General features: G+C 45.1%; 1 protein-coding gene across 4 annotated transcripts in view; it reads right to left on the reverse strand.

Moving 5' to 3' along the window:
- Bcas1 (brain enriched myelin associated protein 1) overlaps positions 1-20,427 on the reverse strand; it is a 73,891-nt gene that overhangs the window by 14,146 nt on the left and 39,318 nt on the right. For 3 of the 4 annotated variants that reach the window (XM_051143874.1, XM_051143872.1, XM_051143871.1), the window contains 3 exons: positions 18,734-18,940; positions 10,553-10,594; positions 5,077-5,244 (listed from right to left, as the gene is read on the reverse strand). In XM_051143874.1, coding sequence (XP_050999831.1) covers positions 5,077-5,244; positions 10,553-10,594; positions 18,734-18,940 — 417 coding nt within the window. The remainder of the gene's footprint in view (positions 1-5,076; positions 5,245-10,552; positions 10,595-18,733; positions 18,941-20,427) is intronic. The other variant, XM_051143875.1, reaches the window with a different exon arrangement.

Consider the following 20,427-nt stretch of genomic DNA (forward strand, 5'->3'; position numbering starts at 1 on the left):
TGTGGGCCAGCACTCTCAGTTTTGGAGTGGAGTCTTAATAATGTGAGAGGATTAGCAATAATGTTTGCTAACACAATCTCATTAACTCAGATCCAAGGAAATGAATCTACGAGAAATTCCAGGTCCACAGAGGAAATACACCAGTTTTTTGTTTCACTGACATGTTCACTTGATAGAATTGGATGAGTCATACAAACGATCTCTCTGAAGTGACTTTCATTGTAAGAACAAATATATTTAAGAACTCTATTTCCAAGCTTAAGATAAGTCAAGCATTCATTTTTCTCTGTTGTAATTTTAAGCAAGACTAGTAGCCCAACGTATAAAAACAATGTTTGCATAGGGAACACTGCCTTCACACGATCCTAGAAACCAGTGGCCACACAGGAAGTGGCAGTAGCACCCAGGTCAAAGGGCAGCTTTAGAAACAACAATGGACTAAAAGGAAACACATGACTGCGAACCCTGAGTTTGCTGTAGGGTTTGGGCGAATTGCTCAGCCCCTCTTTGGTCTCTGAGTCCTGATGCTCACTTGGAACAGCAGTGTTTATTACACCTGGGCCCTGTGTGACCTAAAAAATGTATTTTGTCTTGTCTTGTCAGTCAGTCTGTCTGTCTGTCTGTCTGTCTCTCTGTGTGTGCTCCTGGATCTGGAGTTAGAGGCAGTTGTAATATTAGGAACCAACCTGGGTCTTAACTGTTCCTAACCACTGAGAAATCTCCTCATCACCTTCTTATCAATATTTTAATAGCTGAAGGGAAATTTGAGGTCCAGAATTTTGGCCCAAAGACTTCTCTATTTTGTTATACAATTCTCATTTCAAACCACCTTCCCTTGCCTTGCAGATACTGCTTCTTGAAGTTTTATTAGCCTATTAGATTCAATGTGATTAACATAACCGGGCTTCTCGGGTGCCTCCTCACCCATGACTTTAGCTACTATTAAACCTCAGAGTCTTCCCATCAGCCTGAGATGTCACACCCATCAAGATTTTCTTATAACGCCAGTTGTCTGGAGAAAAACTGCTAAGGAGGATGACATGGGAGAATGTAGGTAAAACTAGTGTGGAGACAGTGTGGGCTTTCCAGAGGCCGGTTGTCACTCTGCTGACAGATTACAAATCTGAAATCTGTGTATTTCTATCCCCGCATTTCTGGTTTTGAATCTGCCTGCCTGGTGATTGGGTATATGAGCAGCCCTCTGCCTACTCACGCTATGAAATACACCAGCAATTCAAGCAGTCAATTTCTTGACATGCAGCTGATTTGTGTGTGTGAATGTGTGTCTCTTTACTGCCCACCTCATGTCAGATGTTCCTTGCAATTATTCTGAGTTCCTGCAAGAGCCTGTGGGGACTTCGGAGGTCTGGTATAGCTTTCTGTGTGGCATTGAATGCTAGGATTTATATTACTTACTGTCTTCTACCTGAAATGTAGTTATACAAGTGACAAAGACCTCCCAATTTGTAAGAGGTGCATTTCTGGAAAGAAAATGGTTTCTTAAGAAGTGAACTAGGCAAATGGTGTACAGAGGTTCTTATCTGTAATCTTAGCACATGGCAGGGTGAGCCAGGAGATTGCTATGAGTTTGAGGCCAGATTGGGTCACATGGTGAGTTCCAATCATGATAGTGAAAGCCTATCTATTTCAAAATGCCAAAACAAACAAACAAACCAACAACCTGAAAAACAAAACCCAACCAACCAAGCAAACAAAATTAAATAAAAGAAAAGCAACCAAATGAATATAGTAATGCACCTATTGGGGCGGGGGGAAGTATCCAACAATGAATTACTTTACTACAAAACAGTAAAATGCATCAGAAAGGAAGAGAGGTGAGGCAGAGGCAGACAGAAAAGCAACTCTCCAGCTAGTGGAGCTGGGTACAAACAAGAGGTTTTGCTATTGGGCTTTCTATTAAGTAAGCTTTATAAAATAAAAATTATAATTCTCTATTTATGTGAAAATAAGCTTGAAACATTTGGTTGTGGCTTTAACATGTTGCTCTACCCCTTAGTGGTAGGTTACACGTCATGTCGGTGGTATTCAATGCCTGATGCCAGGCTCTCTGCCTTGATCGCCGTATAAATCCAAAGATTTTAAATCAACTTTGAGGCCATGAATACAATAAAGAGAAAAAAAAAAAAAAGGTTCCTGAAAGTAATCACTGGATCTGCCTCCCATGGGGGCGGGGCACTAATACGCATACATAACAGTGGCTGTAAAGGCTGGGGCGTGGCACACTGGGTAAAGGTGCCTGCCCCCAAGTTTGAGAACCTGAGTTTCATTCCTAGGACCCACAGAAGGAAAGAGAGAACTGATTCTCACAAGTTGCCCTCTGACCTCTACAGATACACATTATCCTCAGCACACAAAATAAATAAGTGTTTTTTAAAAAATTAAAGTGCATGTACGTTCTTCATGTAGCAAGACTGTGTGTGAAATATTGGGGCCTGCTCATTGGCATGAGCAGAATTAAAAATGAAGATTTGTTGTTGTTGTTGTTGTTTCCCAAGGGATTGACTGTGTTAACTGCTTTTTCATAGTGCCAGGCCCTCTGGGTTGGGTTTTTTTTTTTTTTTTTTTTTTGTGGTTTTGTGTGTTGTTGTTGTTTTTTGTTTTTGGGGTTTTTTTTTGTTTTTGTTTGTTTTTTTGTTTTTGTTTTTGTTTTTTTTGGCTTTTTTTGTGCCTAGTTTGGAGCTTCTTGTCTTTTTCTCCCCTTCTCAGTGCAGCTAGCCACACTGGTGATTTAGAAGAGGCTATTTGCCGATTCTTCTGTGTTTATCCACTTCATCCAGAACTAAGGAAGCAGACCCTGCCTTTCATTTGATGAACAGCTTGGGAATGCTATCCGTCATTTAGATCAGTCGCCAGAAACTGGCCAAATATGTTTACTAGTGCCATGGAAAAAAAGGAGTGTAAAAGTCTCTTTCAAAAATTGTTATTTATTTAATTATTTATTTATTTGTGTGTGTGTGTGTGTGTGTGTGTGTGTGTGTGTGTGTGTGTGTGTGTGTTGGCAGGCTCTTATATATGATGGCACACATATGGAGAACAACTTTTGGGAGTCAGTTCTTGCCTGTCTACTGTGTTGTCTCTCTTGTCGCTGCTGGTGCTGGGGCCACCAGGCCAACTGGCCTATGAACTCTTACCAAATTCTGTCACCACCTCCTGCTACCCTGTAGGAGGGCTAGGAGGACAGATGCGTGCCACTGCAGCAGCATTTAACATGAGGCTGGAACCTGGTCCTGGTGCAGTTTTAGTGTGTGAGTGTGTGTGTGTGTGTGTGTGTGTGTGTGTGTGTGTGTGTGTGTGTGCATGCACACGGGCACGCATGGGTACCACGGTTCACATATGGAGGTCAGAGGACAACTTCCAAAGTCATTTCTCTCCTTCAGCACTGTGAGTTTGGGAGCTGAAACTCAGGTTGTCAACCTTGATTGCAGGTTCCTTTGCCTGCTGAGTCCCCTCGATGGCCTCACGTTTAGAGCAAACGGGCAGTGAGAGAGGTGGTGATCAGCCCCAGCCTGCCCACAGCTTCTACAGCCTCCACGCCAGGGGCCAACAAGAACAGAACGGGGCCCTGCTGACCCCTTCTAATAAGTCTCGTTCCCCACCCGCAAGGCATTGGCTGGCTTCTGTTGCTCTGCACACTCACTGACAGGCAGAACTTGAAAAACTGGAGCCTTTCTTTCCCTAGGATGAAAATGGAGGCACCTGAGGGTGGAAGTCTCCCTCTTCATTAAAGGAGAACGGAACCAATGGCCTTCACTGGGGCTTTGCTGCTGTCGCCCGGCTGACTTTAGCTTTCTTGTGCTGTTTAAGCTGCTGGGTGTTGAAAGTTGCAGGGACCCAAGGGTGTGTGCCTGCATTCTTCCGGTTAAGACACAGGTTAAGAGCATGGTGAATCCACCAACCAAGCTATGCACACACTGCCAGTGTAAGATATTAGGTGACCACGACTGCATCCGAAACCTGAGGCCATTCATATCTCAGATGTCACCTTTAGTCTACAGCTATGGCCTTTCTTCTGCGGTCTGAGTCTCACTGTGTGGCACTGTGTGGCTTTGAACTTGGAATGCGCTCCAGTCTCTTGTGTGCTAGGATTACAGGGGTAAACCACCTTGCCTGGCTATAAGTTATACAAATTAGTGTTTAATCCAAAAAAAAAAAAAAAAAAGCCTTATGTTGTTTTTAAGGGCCTGCCTTAACTTATTTACATATTCTTTAAATTTTCTCTTATTTTTAAAAAAGTGTGTGTGTGTGTGTGTGTGTGTGTGTGTGTGTGTGTGTGTGTGTGTGTTTGCTTGTTTGTGGACCATATGTGTGCAGTATTCCTAAGAGGCTACAAGAGGGTATTGGCTTTCTTGGAACTGGAGTTACAGATGGTTGTGAGCCACCTGGTGTGGGCATTGGGACCAGAACCCTGGTTCTCTGCAAGAGCAGCATATGATCTTAAGTACTGAGCACCATCTCCTTAGCTCTATCTTTACACACACACACACTCTCTCTCTCTCTCTTTTTTTTCTTTTTTTTTTTTGGTTTTATGGTTTTTTGAGACAGGGTTTCTCTGTGTAGCCTTGGCTGTCCTGGACTTACTTTGTAGACCAGGCTGGCCTTGCACTCACAGCAATCTGCCTGCCTCTGCCTCCCGAGTCTGGGATTACAGGCCTCTTATGCTCTTTGTGTACACAATTCATTTGAATAAAAGGAAAGCTCACTTCATCATCATAACGAGAAAGCATTATCATCTACCAACAACTGAAGCAAACATCAACAAACATACAGTGTAAAGCCAGTAATGAAATGAACTTCTGGGTGGATACTTTTGTCAAAATTGACAACCCAAACTCCTAATTTACCAAAAAGGGAATTATCCGAGGTAAAGTATATAGCAAGAAGCAGGCCACATGATGGAACGAGAAGGGTGAGAGGGAATTTCTTACTGAGCCCATCCATAGTCCCTGTGACTCAACACAGTTACATCTCACATGTGGGTAGGACCAACCCCTACTCTCAGAAGATGGGCAGGGACATCCGCTCTGCATGATGGACTGACAGATGGAAGTGGCTTACCATTTGTCTGAGAAAGGCCATCAGAGGGGTCCGCCGGGGTTTGCTTTCTTCCTTGACTCTGACATCTGTGGGTTCAGGCCCGTTCTCTTCTTCATTGAGATCCACAGTTTGTAAGGTGGATTCTACTTCCTCAAACCTCACAGTCTCTACTGGCGACTCACACACCGCCTGGATTATTTTGCCAAGTAATAAGAAAACAAAACAAAACAAAACACCCCCTCCATACCCCCCCCAAGTATTCCCCCAAAGCATGCTCTATGAAGGAGTCTTGGTTTTTCTGTTTGCAGGGGATCTGTGGGTTTGAACCTGGGACTGGTCTCTATGCAGGCAAATCTTCAAGAGGCAATATTCAGGATGGAAATAATGAACTCACAGACATGATTGCTGATCACCAGATGGACAGACGGACAGACAGACCGACAGACAGACAGGAGTGGAATTGGCAAATTCCTTCCCCATGAAGGTACAAGACATAGATAAGAGTCTCTTCCACCCTTCCGTTCTAATAAGCTTCTCTTTGGTCTGCCCCCCCAGAGCAATTACATCCGGCCTGTGTAGAGATCCTTTGTGACTTAAATGAGAGTGCCCCCCTCCCCCCCGAGGAGTGTATGTTTGAATTGCCTGCTTGAATGCTTGGCTCCTAGTTGGTGGAACTACTTGGGAACAATTAGGAGGTGTGGACTTGTTGGAGGAGGTGAGTCACTATGGTGGGCTTGGAGGTACCCCATTCCAGTTAGTGCACGCTCTCTGTCTCTGTCTCTGTCTCTGTCTCTGTCTGTCTTTTGCTCATGGATCAGATGTGATCTCTTGGCTACTGCCCCACCACCATGCCTACCAGCCTGCTGCCATGCTTTCTGCTATAATAGTCATGGGCTAACCCACCAAAACAATAAGCAAGATCCCAACTAAATGCTTTAAAAAAAAAAAAAAAAATTAAGTTGCCTTCCTTCACCACAGTGTTTTGTCACAGCCATAGAACAGTGATTAAGAAAGGTCAGTAACAATCAGGCAACACAGATCAAGTTTTAGTCCTGTAACAGGCAGCGTGAACACTCAGCTACTGCACCTGGTTCTTACTGGTGTGCACCTTAAACCTGTTTACTCCATGGCCATGAGTGACCTGGGGTGCCCAGTGACCTATGGGGCCGTTTAGAGATGGTTACATCACTAACGCCACTCTCCGTGTCTGGTGTTGTACAAGGCACTGCTTACATATGACCTCGGGACATAGTTACAAAGGTAACATTGTCCCCATTGTACACTGTGGATTATGAACAGTTGGATAACTTGGCTAAAACCCCATACTGGAGGGCAGCAGCCATTCTGAGGAGAACCGGGTTTCCTGCTGGCAAGTGCAACAGAACCTCTGACAGCAAGATGTTCTTATATCTGTTTCAGGCTCTGCCATCCTTCCCATCCTTTGGCTCTGTCTTCCTCTGCCTTCTGGGATCATTCATACATTTGCTACCTCATGGCCATGAAAGAGCCGTTGCCCTACAGTGGACGGAAGGGTGGGAGATGGCTCCTGAGTCGATAAGAACAGACTTTGACCTCCTAACCCTGGATTCAGAATTGTTGTATCTTTGGAGCATTTTGATACTCTGTGTACAAGCGCCTAGAGGGAGAGATCACTCCTAATGAGACAGTCTGTGCCACTGCTAGGAGTTGTGTGCCAAGTCGGAATGTGAGTGGCTGTGCCACAAGCCACGACCCAGTGGATGCTTCAGGAGCCCCAGCATGGTCCACCTTAGCACTGTTTTCTCTCTGCTCCCTCACTCTGATATCAGCAGAATAGGGTGGGGCCAACAGACACTAGCCTAGCAGGATGAATGATGAAACGGAGAGAATGTCACTGACCTTGGGCTAGGGCTGAGACTCCTCAGGTAGGGTGTTCACACCTAGCGTGCAAGAAGGCCTGGGTTTAACCCTCAGCAGCATATAAATTGGATGTGACAGCTCATGCCTGTAATCCCAGCACTCAGGAGGTAGAGGCAGGGGGATCAGAGCTCAAAGCCATCCATGGCTACATAGTTTGAGGTTGGCCTGGGATACATGTGAACTTGTCTTTTATGAAGGAGGATGTAACAAGGGCACACATTAAACTTTGCTTACACAGCACAGCAAAGACTGAGTCTCCTTCCTCTAGACTAGCATGCGGCCATGAAGCTGCAACCACAAGAAGATCAGGCTGGGGCAGATAGGGAGCACAGGTCAAGCCATGTTGGAAACCAATGGCAGCCAGTAATGCTGTTTTCCTTTTCATCTAGGTTATTGGCGGAGGGGTTGTTGTTATTGTTGTTTTCTTTTTTTCAGGTGCAGCTGACAGGTCCCTGACTAAGAAGAATCAGTCGCTTTGGTTTTATAATGTTAGCAAAGAAAGGTTAATTCCATTAGTTGTAACAATTCAATCAACCAAGGCCAAAACATTTTTGTGTTACACCTGAGCTATTCCAAAACTGCTATAGTCAAGGTAGATTTTATTTATTTTTCAACTTTTTGTTTGTTTGTTTGTTTTATTTCGAGATAGGGTTTCTCTAAGTAGCTCTGTTGTTCTGGAACTCTCTAGACCAGGTTGGTCTTGAACTCACAGAGATCCACCTGCCTCTGCCTTCCCAAGTGCTCGGATTAAAGGTGAGCACCACTATGTTCCACTGTTTTTAATATTGTAAATGTTCATTTATTTGTACATGTTTGTGAGGAGGCCCACACAGGATGGACAACGCTCGGGAGTCAGGTCTCTCCTTCCACGATGTGGATCTCAGGGATCAAAGCCACATTGTCAGGCTTCGCAGCAAGTACCTTTACCATCTTGCCAGCCCGGATTTTATTTCTTACAGGCTTAGAATTAAAGTTTAGAAAAAGTTCTAAACTTTCATGGTCTTGAAGGCATAGGGCCTTCTTTTCATGAAAATGTGAGCTGCAGGGAACCACATGGGCCGCACATTGGCTTTGGAAAAGGGTTGGGCAGAGACATTAAACAAAGGCAAACAGTCCAACCACACTGCTTCAGAAGTCAGTAGCCATAAGGCTCTTGTAACAAGGCCAATGGCCTCTATCTATCCTGCAGTGAGGGAGACCGGCCACTGTTGCCATGAAGGCTGTTGCTCCTCCAGGGAGAGAGAAATGAAATGAATTCCTGTTTTACGTACTCTTTCACTCCACCTGAATGCCTGGCCAGCTGGAAGAAGTATGATTTCCCTGGGAACTAGATGGTAGGAACAGCCTTCGCTGGGCTATCTGCCGCTCACCAGCAGCGGCTGCAGGGGGCAGCCAGCCTTCCCTGCAAATGGTGCTGCCTGTTGCCTGTTTTGGTCCACCTGGAGTGGCACCCACAGATGGTGCATAGAGGGAAATGTGGCTGACTTCAAATAAAACTGTTGACACTGACATTTGAATTTATGTGTTTTTTACATGTAATGAAATTTTTTTTTCATTTTCCCCAGCCATTAAAAAATATAGAAGACTACTTTTAACTTGTGGGCAAGATAAAAAAAAAAAAAAAAAAAAAAAAAAAGGAGGTAGACTGGATTTGGTCTGTGAACAGTAGTTTACTGATGCCTAAATTAGCATCTCATTTCTTTCTCACCAGAGCCACAAACTTTGTTCCATCAGTATTCCCATGTAACAGATGAGTAAACTGAGGTTCAAATGGAAATGTGACCTGGAGATGATGGTACCTAGGTCATAACTGTTTAGTCTCAGTCTCTCCAAATGATGGGCAACTAGATGGCAAATATAGAGTCTTAACATTAGAAATATAAGGTGTAGGGCTAAGCAAGGGGCGGGTGGGGAAGCAACGTCTAAAACATTCTTCATTTCATTAAAAACCTCTTGCTTTTCTTCACATCTAGCTTTGTGTTATGCTTTGATATTAGAAACGTGTCTGTTAATTCAGCCACATTCCTGTGCTAAGTGTATGGTACAAAGTGAAATGTGGTTGACTAGTTTCCAATCAACTCCAGATTTTAACTCTGGACCTGCAGCGACTACGTTGGTTTTCCTCCAAAAGCTTAGAGAACTCGAGATCTCCAAGCTGACATATTTTTCAGGTTCATAGGAAAGAAGATTCTGGGTTCCTAGAAAATATCCAGTGAATTCACAAGTACTCTCTGGAATCACGAGAGGCCTGAGTTTTGCTGAGCTAAATGTTGACTCAAGAAACAAAAGATGAAAGGAATAAATATAGAAAGAAAGAAAGAAAGAATGAATGAACAAAAGACTGTATGAAGGGAGGAAGGGAACAATGAATAACAAAACTGACAGATTGCCAAGATTTTTCTCCTAATAAGAATCAAACACATCTAGGGGAACAATGGGACCTGGAGAGGGGAGTGGGAAGAAAGAGGAGGAGAGAGGAGTATGGGGGTGACACACTCAAAGTATACCATATACTTGTGTAAAAATGTCCTTATGCAATTTAATACCATGTGAAGTGAATATATATATATATGAAAATAAATATATAAAAGGAATCATACACAGCCATTCCAGTGTTCACCTCTATTATGATGAACAGTTCAGGGAAAATATTTGGATTTCCAACGTCCACTTGGCTCCAGTAAGTACAGAAAAATGAAGGCATGTGCTCTGTTCATGGTAAGTGAACAAGAGACTCCAGAAGGAACCAAGCACATCTTGCTTTGGTTACACGATCATGTCCTATAGTCATCTTAAGAAGCTATAAATTCACTTATTCCAATATAAAAATGCCCAAAGTCTGCACTGATCTCAGCATTGAGAGCTGCTGTCCTGGGCCTGAAGCTACTAGGAGGACCGCATTTATTAACTTCTCAGGATGACATTTTCAAAAGATACATTTATGAGTACATGTATACACATAGATACACATATATACAAACATATGAAAGAAAGAGAGATATCTCATATCATACCACAATCCCTTTGGACATGAATGTACTACTTTAAATATTTTGCTATCTCTAGAACATTAAAGGCCAGAAATATCTGGCCATCAGCCTATCAGGTGCAGACTCCCGGGGTCAGCTTTCTAGTGGAGTCAGCAGTCTGATTGTTGCTGTAAGACATTCTCATGCCTGGTGCAAGTGAATAGACCTGAGTACCACTCCAAGTTAGCGAGAATCTGGATAACCATGGAAACGAAGGTGAAGGAGCAGTCAAGGCAGGATGAAGCAGAAGATGCAGCCCTATCCACTCCTGAGGGATGCACAAAGCCATTACTATGTGCAGTAGACTCATTCAGCCCCTAAAGGATGACAAGCTGGGAAAGGCAATGCTCTGATTTTGCATTTACTTTTGCATAGATTCATTGGGAATGATAAAGAATTGGTCCCGTGTTGGTCCCCTCTTGGTCCCTGATCATGAAAAGGGATGAAAGAGTCTACAGTGGATGCGTAACACAGGATGTGCAAAACAAGGCATCCCCAAGCTGAATACCCAATGGCCCAGCACACCGAGATGACAGCGGAATGATTGAAGATGGCGCCGAGTCACTTACATTCTCCTCTGCACCTGTGGGAAGTGAATCCTCTTTAACTGACTAGAGGAAGACAAAACAAAAGAAAGAGTCAGGATGTTACCAACATGAGTCACGTGAAAGCAACAGGTTATCTGGCCTACTAGTCCAATAGGGTAGTTCTTTGATACCACTCAGAAGTGTTAATGTGGACCTTGTTCTAGCAAGAACTCAAAGCAGGCTTGCACAAAGGCAAGTGGCGGACAAGATAATACTAGTTGTGTATTTCAAAATGCAACGAACAAAGAATACACACGATACCACAGGTAGGGTATCTGCAGAACAGGAAAGTCACAGAAAACAAGAGCCACAGAGTCGTGGCTGTGCAAAAGAATAGATTTGCCTCACATTTTCTGACAACCAATAAAAACATAACATTAACTATATAATAATATATAACAACAGCTATAATTATTATATAAGACTATCATGCATTTCAGACAAGCTTTGAACTCATTCTATAGTCAAAGATGACTTTCAACTTCTCATCCTCTCTCTGTGAGTTCCAGGCCAGCCTGGTCTACAAAGTGTGTCCAGGACAGCCAAGGCTACACAGAGAACCCCTGTCTCAAAAATTCAAAAAAGCTCAAACAAACTTCTGATTCCCCCACCCCCACTTTCCCAGACTGTGATTCCAAGTGTGCACTACCTTGTGCACTACTATGCTCACTTATGTGGTGCTGGGGAGCAAATACAGGGCTCCCTGCGTACTGGGCAAACATTCTACCAACTGAGCTACAGCCCTAGTTCAAGAGAGAAATATAGACCCTTGACACACAGCTACTGTTAGGCAAAACAGAGAAACTTGCTGGGGAGACTCTATAAGAGAGCCAGAGAAATGAGCCCCAGGTCTTTATTGAGCATGTACCCCCACCTTCCAAGAGGGTCCTCAGTCTTATCTGACCGTAGTCCTTGCTCAGCGCTGGAGGCTGCTCCCTGCCCTGTCCTTCAGTCTGGCCTAACTCTATCCTACTCAAGTTCAACCTGACTGGAATAGTCTATGAAAGGCTAGGGCCTGGGGTTGAACACACCCTAATTCAGACCTGGAGCTACCTGGCATCTAGGGTCCTGCCCCAAATAGGAGAGAAGGTATCACGATTCTTCCAAAAGTCAATGCCACCCTCTGTCAGTTGGCTGTGACTCTGGAGGTCCTCTTGATATCTTTCCTTCAGTGTTCGTAAGATTTGGTGTGTGGGATATTGGTGGATAGACGGCTTTGAGAATTTCCTAGAAGCAAAATAGGTTACCAAGGACACCAGCATGTTCCCAGACCTTTTGTGTCTTTTTCTTGGATTCCAGGCTAAACCCGCTTACGGAAGTGGTTTTAGTTCTGCTTAGTAACAGCGAGAGAAGAAGAGGAGGAATATTTACACATGGATCCCAGGCACCTGCCATACCTTAGCTCCCTTAATGCACCTCAAACAACACATAGATGACCACCATCTACAGTGTAGGAAACACACAGACACGCCCAGTCACTTGCTAAGATTAAACAGCTGGAAAGTGGAAGATGTCCTGAAAGCTAAGTTCCCTGTTTGGTGACTGTGAACTTGCTGGATTCCTAGCTAGGGTCATGGGCTTGGACTCCTTGTATCTCCTCATCTTGTTTTTGTACTGATGACGTCTTGGGCACTAAAGAACCCCCCCCAAAATGTCTGGAAGTTGCTGTGGGTGAGGAAATGATGCTACAGCCAGAAGCTATTTACAAGGAATGCTGCCTTCTTGGCGTGCCAGCTGGTTGGTGTTTGCCAAGTTGACACAAACCTAGACATATCGGGGAAGAGGAAATTGTAACTGAGAAAACGCCACCATAATCTCGGCGGGCAGGCATGTCTGCGGGGTATTTTCTTGCTTAGTGATGAATGTGGGAGGGCACAGCCCACTGTGGGTGGTGCCACCTAGGTGGTCCTGGGTTCTATAAGAAAGCAGGCTCAGCAGGCCTTGGAAAGCAAATCAGTAGGCAACGCTCCTCCATGGCCTCTGCGTCAGCTCTTGCCTCCAAGTTCCTGCCTTGAGTTCCAGCCCTGATTTCCCTTGGTGATGGAGTGTGACCTGACATAAACTCTGTCTTCCTCAAGTTGCTTTTGGTCATAGTATTTTCTCACAGCAATAGAGCAGTAGCCAAGACAGAGCCAAGGCGTCCCTGTCTCTAGGCCAATGGGAAGCTATTTAATATTGTACACAGGTAAAGGTGCAAAGGATGCTTTTAAAAGGCAGGCTTTCTCAAGCCCAAACCACAACAGCTTTAGGAGTTAACACACTGTTTACTCTGGGTTGAGGCAATAATCCTTCTATTGAAGAGTAGAGCACTAGGGCTTTAAGTCTCTCTTTCCTGTCCCAGTCCTCTGCACTGAGGTCAGTCTGTACACTGGATGTTCCTGTCTGTTTTCAGCTTGTCAGTGTTCCTCTTTGGGGGTTTGGGATGTAGCTCAGTTGGTAGTGTGCTCGCTTAGCATACACAAAGCCTTGGCTTCCATACCTGGCAGCATGTGAACCCGGTGGGCGACACATGACTGTAAAATCCCAGCACTTGGGGGGGGGGGGTTTGATCAGTCTGCACTTGCTATGCTATACTTTTAAAGTCAGACTACCCAGAAAAACATTCTCTTGTTTTGTTTTTAAAGTTGACTACTTCTGTGTGTCCCTGTGTGTGCTTCGCCATCCATATGGAGGTCAGAGACCAACTTATAGAGGTTCTTTTCATCTATCATGTGGGTCCCAGGGATCAAACCGGGGTCATGAGGCTTGGCAGCAAGCACCTTTACCCACTGAGTCATTTCATTAGCCCTAACAGCCCTTATTTTAAAAACTAGCCCAATTGACTGTCCCTCATACGTGAACAATTTTTACAGCATCTTTGAGTTCCACATTGTCCTATACCACTTGAATTTACTTTCTGTTTTTCTTTACGATGACTGTAGTTTTGCTTAAATCTACTCAGTAAGTGTTGTGTCAGCATCTTTGCTGTGTCACCTGCAGCACAAATAAGAGTAAATGAGGGAAACAAAACTCTGAAGTTCTAATTTTAAGTATTTGCTGAAAGGGGCTGTTGAGGGCTCCTATCTTCCATCCACCCCAGAGCTAAGAGCGTCCCGAGATAGCATCTGAGGCTCATACACCACTCTGCTGTGACCTGGCATTTCCACCAATGTGTTTCAAAAGCTTGCTGACTTATGACTTTCTTTATTCTGTTAAGATGAAAATGTCATGAAACTATTACTGTTGGAATACAGTGTTTCGGATAAGCCAAATCTGTGCTTCTGGGCCATGGTCACAACAGCTCCAGAGCAAACCCTTACTCCCTTTGAGGTGAGCGAGAGCTGTGCTCTTTGTGTCACCAGCAGCTTAGTCAAGACGCTGCCTCAAACTAAAAAATGGGGTGGAGGTGGGAGTGCGGCTATAGTTCAGTGTATATATATGTTTTTGTTTTAGACTAATAAGTAATGGCACAGAAAAAAAAATCCTTTAACCAAGAAAAGATTTTCCTTTCTGATTGAAAGGACAGAATGAGCTAATTGCAAGACGAAGTTATAATATATAAATGCAGGTTTATTGGAAGCAGCTCTCAGCCTCCATGCAGGGGGAGGGAGAGAGAAAGAGAGATGAGAGAGAGAAAAGGAGAAGGAGAAAGAGAAGAGAGGAGGATATAGAAAGGAAGGAGAGCTGAGGAGAGAGAGGGGGGAGGGAAGTGGGGAGGGGAGCCAAAATGTCTGGTTATATAGGGAAGAGAAGCCTCTGCCTCAGGCTAGAAAGTTCAGGGTAGAGGGCGCTGTATGCCAGCCGTGCAGCAGCAGGTAGGGACCGAGGGATGCTGGGGGAACCTGGGAGGCCAGGTCCACTTGGTGTGGTCTGCAGGCCAATGATCCTAATATCACCATCAGAATGGAAAAATGAAATAGCCTTGTACTGTGTAGTGTTAAGGCTTTGTTGTTGTTGTTTTGTTTTGTATTTTAGAGTTGTAAGGAAGAACCACCCAAATCTTTCTGAACTTTGTACAAATTCATGAATTTGTCTGCAGGCCCAGGCTCCCCACCAGCAGCTACTGAAGCCTCCAGTTAATATAAAGAAGCAGAAAGGCCAAGAGGCCAGTTCCAACTACTCTTTCACACCCCATGTAAGAGAAAAATCAGTTCTGAACACTGTGGCCACAGAGGTAGGCTCAGGCTCAGTGTTTTGCTGTGCAACCTTGCTCAAGTAACCCCTCTCTGAATTTGAGTTTATGCACCCCCAAGGTTGGATGCCAGCCGGGGCGTTGTCTCAAGGAATTTATAATCTAAACCATGTGTTGGGGAAAATGTGGCGGAAACAGAGCTGAGAGCCACTGAGCATGGTGCCTGTGGGATAGTGTCCCCAGGCACCTCTTGCTAATCCCAGGAAGACTCTGATTGGGGGGAGGGAGGCTGGGAGATGTATCCAGGTGAGGAATCAGGTAGAATGGTGTCTGTAGTTGTCTACAGACTCTCGGAGAAGCTGGGGTGTTGGAAGCAGAGCAGAAATGCAGTGGTCAAGAAGAAAAGAGAATTCACTGGTGCAAATCAGAATCCCAGGGCAGTTTGCTGCTCTGCAGCCAGTGTACGGGAGTGGCTCTAGGTGACCTGCTGGTTCCTGGTGGTCTCAGACCAGCTCAGCTTAAGTTACCTGTGCTCTGTGGAGAGAAGAGACTTTGTGGATGGGGAGGAAAGGCTTGATTAAATGATGGGCCCAGGAGCCCAAGAAGTGACAGGGAGAGTGAGTGAATGGCCCATGTCTCCCCCTCAATGACTCTGGTGGCAGTTCTATGGATGGGATTGATCCTAGAGATATGTGAAAGCTCAGAACAATTTATGATCATCTCTTTTAGTTACCTAGACCCACACAGACAGGACAAGCGGAGGTGGGACACAGATTTGTTTACATCCATCAGCCCAAGGAGATCGATGCATCACATTTGCATATGTAAAGCACCTACCGCAATGATGAATCAGCAATGAGCAGGACCACATCTTGACCAAGACAGCTTAGCTAGACATGCCTCTTGCCCTCTACTTAACCACGAACATCACATGGGTGGGGGCGCCCAAAGATGGATTTGGGGGTCGGGGGACCTCTTTGTTTGTTCCTCTTCCAAGTGTGGCCACGTTAAATCCCCGCCTCCTTTTTCACTACGGGTGGATTGAGGGTGAGTGACCAGGCCTAGCTGTAGTAGTTACAAGGACCCTGACTCTGACGCTAACAATCTAAGCATTGTAAACATGGCTTCAATTACACTTGCTCCCAAGTTAGGATGGGGCAGGCAGCCCGTGTCGTAGTCAAAGGGCGCACTGACTTTTGTAAAAGAGCTCTAGGTCATATCAACCTCAGCCTGCTGTGCCGGTTTCTTGAGGTCTTTACTGTCTGATGCTCAGATTGCATTAACCAACGGCTGGTGACTCCACTCCTTTTACTGATAAATAAAGTAAACAGGACTGAATCCAGATTCCAGGGGCTTCCCCAAGGCAGCAGCCACAAGGGAGCACTCAGCAACCCCCTGCCTGTCTCCTCTGTCCTGAGGAAAAGTCTACGGCTGAGGAACCGGAAGGACCAGACTGCAGTCCGGTTCCTTCCACAGCCTGTGAGCAGATGTGGCAGGCAACACCTGAAGAAGGGCAGAGATGCCTTGATGCCCCCAGAATGTTCTGTCAAGGCGCTGCTGCAGAGGCAAGCAGGAAAACTGGACAGCGGGGCTGAGAGACACAGGCCCAGCTGGCTGCAAACGAAGAACTTGCAGTGTTTTGAAGGCAAGCCTCAAGCTGTCCAGACTGAACATGGGATAAACAGCCCTGAGACCAGATTCCAGCACTTTCTGGGAGGGAGCGGCCTAGTGAGTTAATGCCCGAACTTGAAGTTCGGATCAACAAATAATTTTTCTGCCATAAGTATGTCCGAAATACTGCATAGAACACACTTAAATTTATCCTAATTCTACTTCTTTCTTATTAATTAATTCTAATAACACATGGGGTGCTTTTCAGTTTTTCAATCTCTTTGCCATTAGAGAATGTCTGGTAAGAGAGAATCATTCAAACCTCAAAAACAGAACCACCCCACCCTCCCCCTGCAGACCCCTGGCTCTTAATTGGTTAATCTAAGAAGTAGCCCAGCCTGTTACAACAGTAAACACTCTGGTTAAAAAGTTGGCAGGATCCCATTGCAGATTTGTATGTTGCTAAGGGCCAGATCAAATTCCAACGTGCAGAGGGGAGGTGGGCAGGAAGTCCCACCCCTAGCCAAGGAACTGTTGGTAACTGACAGCAGCTGGGAGGCTGGGAGTCAGTTTTCTTCAAAAGAGTAGGCCCTGGTAAGCTGGCCACTCTCCAGTGGATGGCCACACATCCAGGAATAAATGGGCAGCACAAACTGGACTTGAAGGGCCAGAAAGTTTTAAAAAGGGAGATACAGCTGGGGGGAGGGGTGGATCTGGGAGGAGTTGGGGGAGAGGTTGAATGCGATCAAAGACACCCCACAGAGTTCTCAGAGACCTAATAAAAAACATTAAAAAACCATATAAAGAGCTACACAGCATGTAACTTATCTATGTCAGCCTTATCCACAAGGGCTCTTTTGTTTAAAAGAACGTGTTCAACTCCAAAAAAGAAAGTTTCTTCAAGATAGAAGATGGCCCATTTGATCATGTGATAGCTAGTCTGAGCTCACGGATGTCACATGAACCCTCCAGATCTTTCCCACAAAGCCTGGATGCTTCCTCTCATCTCTAGTGTTTCTGGGAGCATCCAGCCTTTTGTCAGGGTTTCCTTACTAGTCAGCACAGTAAGGTGGGATAGTCTGTGAGAGACAAACAGCCCAGATGGCTCAGGGCGACGCACTGAAGGTGTGTCAGACTTGCTGCAGGGGCAGATCCCACCTGTCACAGTTTCAGCTTTACTGTGCTTTCTCTGGTGACTCTGTCACTGACAGCACATGGAGGGGTCCTGGGTCATGGATTCCTGTCCAGTGTGTGACTTTCACCATAAACAATCCATGTTAACCTCAAGTTTTAATATATTAATATACTTTGAGACCAGGCGTCTCTATTTAGTCCTGCGGTCCTGGAACTTGCTATATAGACCAGGCTAGCCTCGAAAGCACAGAGATCCTCTTGCCACTGGCTCCTAAGTGGTGGGATTAAAAGCATATACCATCAAGCTGAATATATGTATAATTATCATATGTCCTTATATATGCAATATATAGCTATATAGATGATCTGCATATAATACATTTAAGTCTCATGTATGAATATATATAATAATTCTTTAAATGTGAATATTTAAATATGGGTCACTAAAGTCATCTCCTGTGCCACCAATATGTGCTTGTAAATAATTTGGAAATTGTTTCCTATATTATACTGCCAGCAAAATATTTCTAGATGTGTAAGTGTAGGCAGAAAGGATTAAGACAGGATCAGTTGGCATGTCCCAATGTGTTCGTGATTGGAATCAGTGTTCTGGGAAGAATCTAGGAAAAAACCTTTCTGTACATCAAGAAATAAATGTGGCTCAGAGGTCCAGCCACGTGAAATGGACAGGGCAGTATCATCTGGATTTGCTACTGTTTTGTGCAGCACCAAGTGGCAGGGGTTTTGAGGAAGCGACTGAGGTAGGTGCTTCCAGCTGTGTGGGTCCACCAGGCTTCTCATTCGTCTTTTGGAGAAATGTAAAGCAGGTCAGAGTTCTAAACATGTGTTACAGAGGGGTTTGCATTGCGCTGATGCAAAACCTTGTCTGTGCATGGTGCACTTCCATCACCTTTGTTGTAGACCACAGACCACGCCCCTTGCTGGTGTTGTGGTGGCCACTCAGCTCAGGAGGTTGTATCCGGACAGGGAGGGGCGGAGACAAAGAGAGTGCTGAGGGAGCCCAGGTTACAGGGGACAGTACAGTCACACCACCGACATCTGTCACTAACCCAGTCATTCAAAGAATGAAATTGTTATTCGTTCGTCTCCCTTTCCCCCGACAAAGCACCCACGTACAGCCTGCCGGGCACTGCATTCCACGCGGGAGTAGTTAGGAGCCATCAACTCAATGGCAAGTTGAATTACGGCAGAGGAGGAACATCAACTCTGAGAATCGTCAGTGCTGGAAATCATTGCTGAGTCAGCAGAGCCCCAGGACCCGGCAGACACCTCACAAACAGGCTCACCTTCTTCCGGAACAATTTCCCCAGGGGTAGCGAGGTGGGTCCCGACTTCTCCTTGTCACCTTCTTTTGTTGCGCCACTGGCAGGTGGCATGTGACCTGGTGGGCTGCAGCCTTTTGAGCTCTTGGTTGCCCCTTGAGTCTCCTGGGATGTGAAGTTGGCTTTGTCTGACTTGACATTGGCTGAAGTTGTGGGTGAATTTTCAGTATCCTATAAAGTTTTGTTTTAAAAAAGAAAAGTGAAAAATGAAAAAAATAATTCCATGGTTTTAAAAGTAAAAGATTTTCTGTTAAAATAAACGTGGGCTGGGGTCATGCATGATGTTAGGTTTCTTTTTTTTTCTTTAATTTTCTGTTTTATGTTAATTTCCATTATGAATGTAGCTTTATGTTAAAATCTTTTTTATTTTTTATGTATTTTTTCCTTTTGAGAAGGAAAAAAGGGGAGACTTGTTAGTCTTCTGTTATGCGTATGTAAGAAACGTAGGCGGGTGGGTTTTTGGGGAAAGGTGATGCTGTTAGAAAGTGGAGTTCTGGGCTGCCTCTTGGCTTAGTGGGTGAAGGAACCGTTCTCCAAGCCCAAGGGCCTGAGTTCAATGCCTGGGACCCGCTTAGGGGAAGGAGAGACCTGACTCCTGCAAGTTGTTCTCTGACCTGCACATGCGCTACATGTACTATGGCTTGTATGTGTCTACACACACACACACACACACACACACACACACACACACATAAACACACACACACACACACACACAAACACACACACACACACAAACACACACACACATAAACACACACACACACATAAACACACACACACACACACACACATAAACACACACACACCCCCCAATCAATCAGTCAATGTAAAAAGAAAGAAAAGAAAGAAGATAGGAAGGAAGGAAGAAAGGAGAGAAAGAAAGAAGAAAGAAAAAAGAAAGAACTTTTGCCAAGGCCCTTTGTGTCCAGTTTTGGCCAGGCTCCCATCAACGGACACGTTCTGCCTAGGCACACAGCCGTGCGTGCTGGCTTGTCTCTATTTTAATAAACACTGTCACCTTACTAAGCCAAATTGGAAACTAAGGAAGAGTGGAGATAATATGATGGCCACAGGAGTTCTGAAAAATTCCCCCCCACACCCCACTTTGGAGATGCAGGCCTTGGAGACCGTAGAGAGAGGCTGCATGCTAGTAAAGACCCACAGACTGTACCCCTACACTTTCAGGTGCAACACCCGCACCCCACTTCAGAAGGTAATCATTTGTTCCAGCTCCCTCGCCCTCTTCTTTCCTTGTCATCTGCACTGCACCCCTCCTCACTCTTCCCTGACAGCTGTGCTGAGGTCCGGCTCCAAGGTATCTGATGTTTCTTTCCCTCCTCTCCCCCTTTCTCTTTTCTTTCCCCTTCTATTTTTTCTTCTTCTCTCTCCCTACCCTGAAAGGGTCTCATGTAGCCCAGGCTGGCCTCAGCAGCCAAGGATGACCTTGAACCTCTGATCCTCCTCTTTCTACCACCACCATCCAAACTGCTGGGAACACAGCTTTGTATCAACACACTTGTGCCAATACAACAGTTTTTCCTTCAGTGAATTACTGTTAGTTCCTAGTCTCTGCTCCCACCGAGTCACTGGATAAAGACTCTTAAAGTCCAAATACATGTAGACGTGAGTGAGTTTTGACATTCAGGTTTTAGCAT

The sequence above is a fragment of the Acomys russatus genome, chromosome 4 (genome assembly GCF_903995435.1).
Source record: "Acomys russatus chromosome 4, mAcoRus1.1, whole genome shotgun sequence".
Lineage (NCBI taxonomy): Eukaryota > Metazoa > Chordata > Mammalia > Rodentia > Muridae > Acomys > Acomys russatus.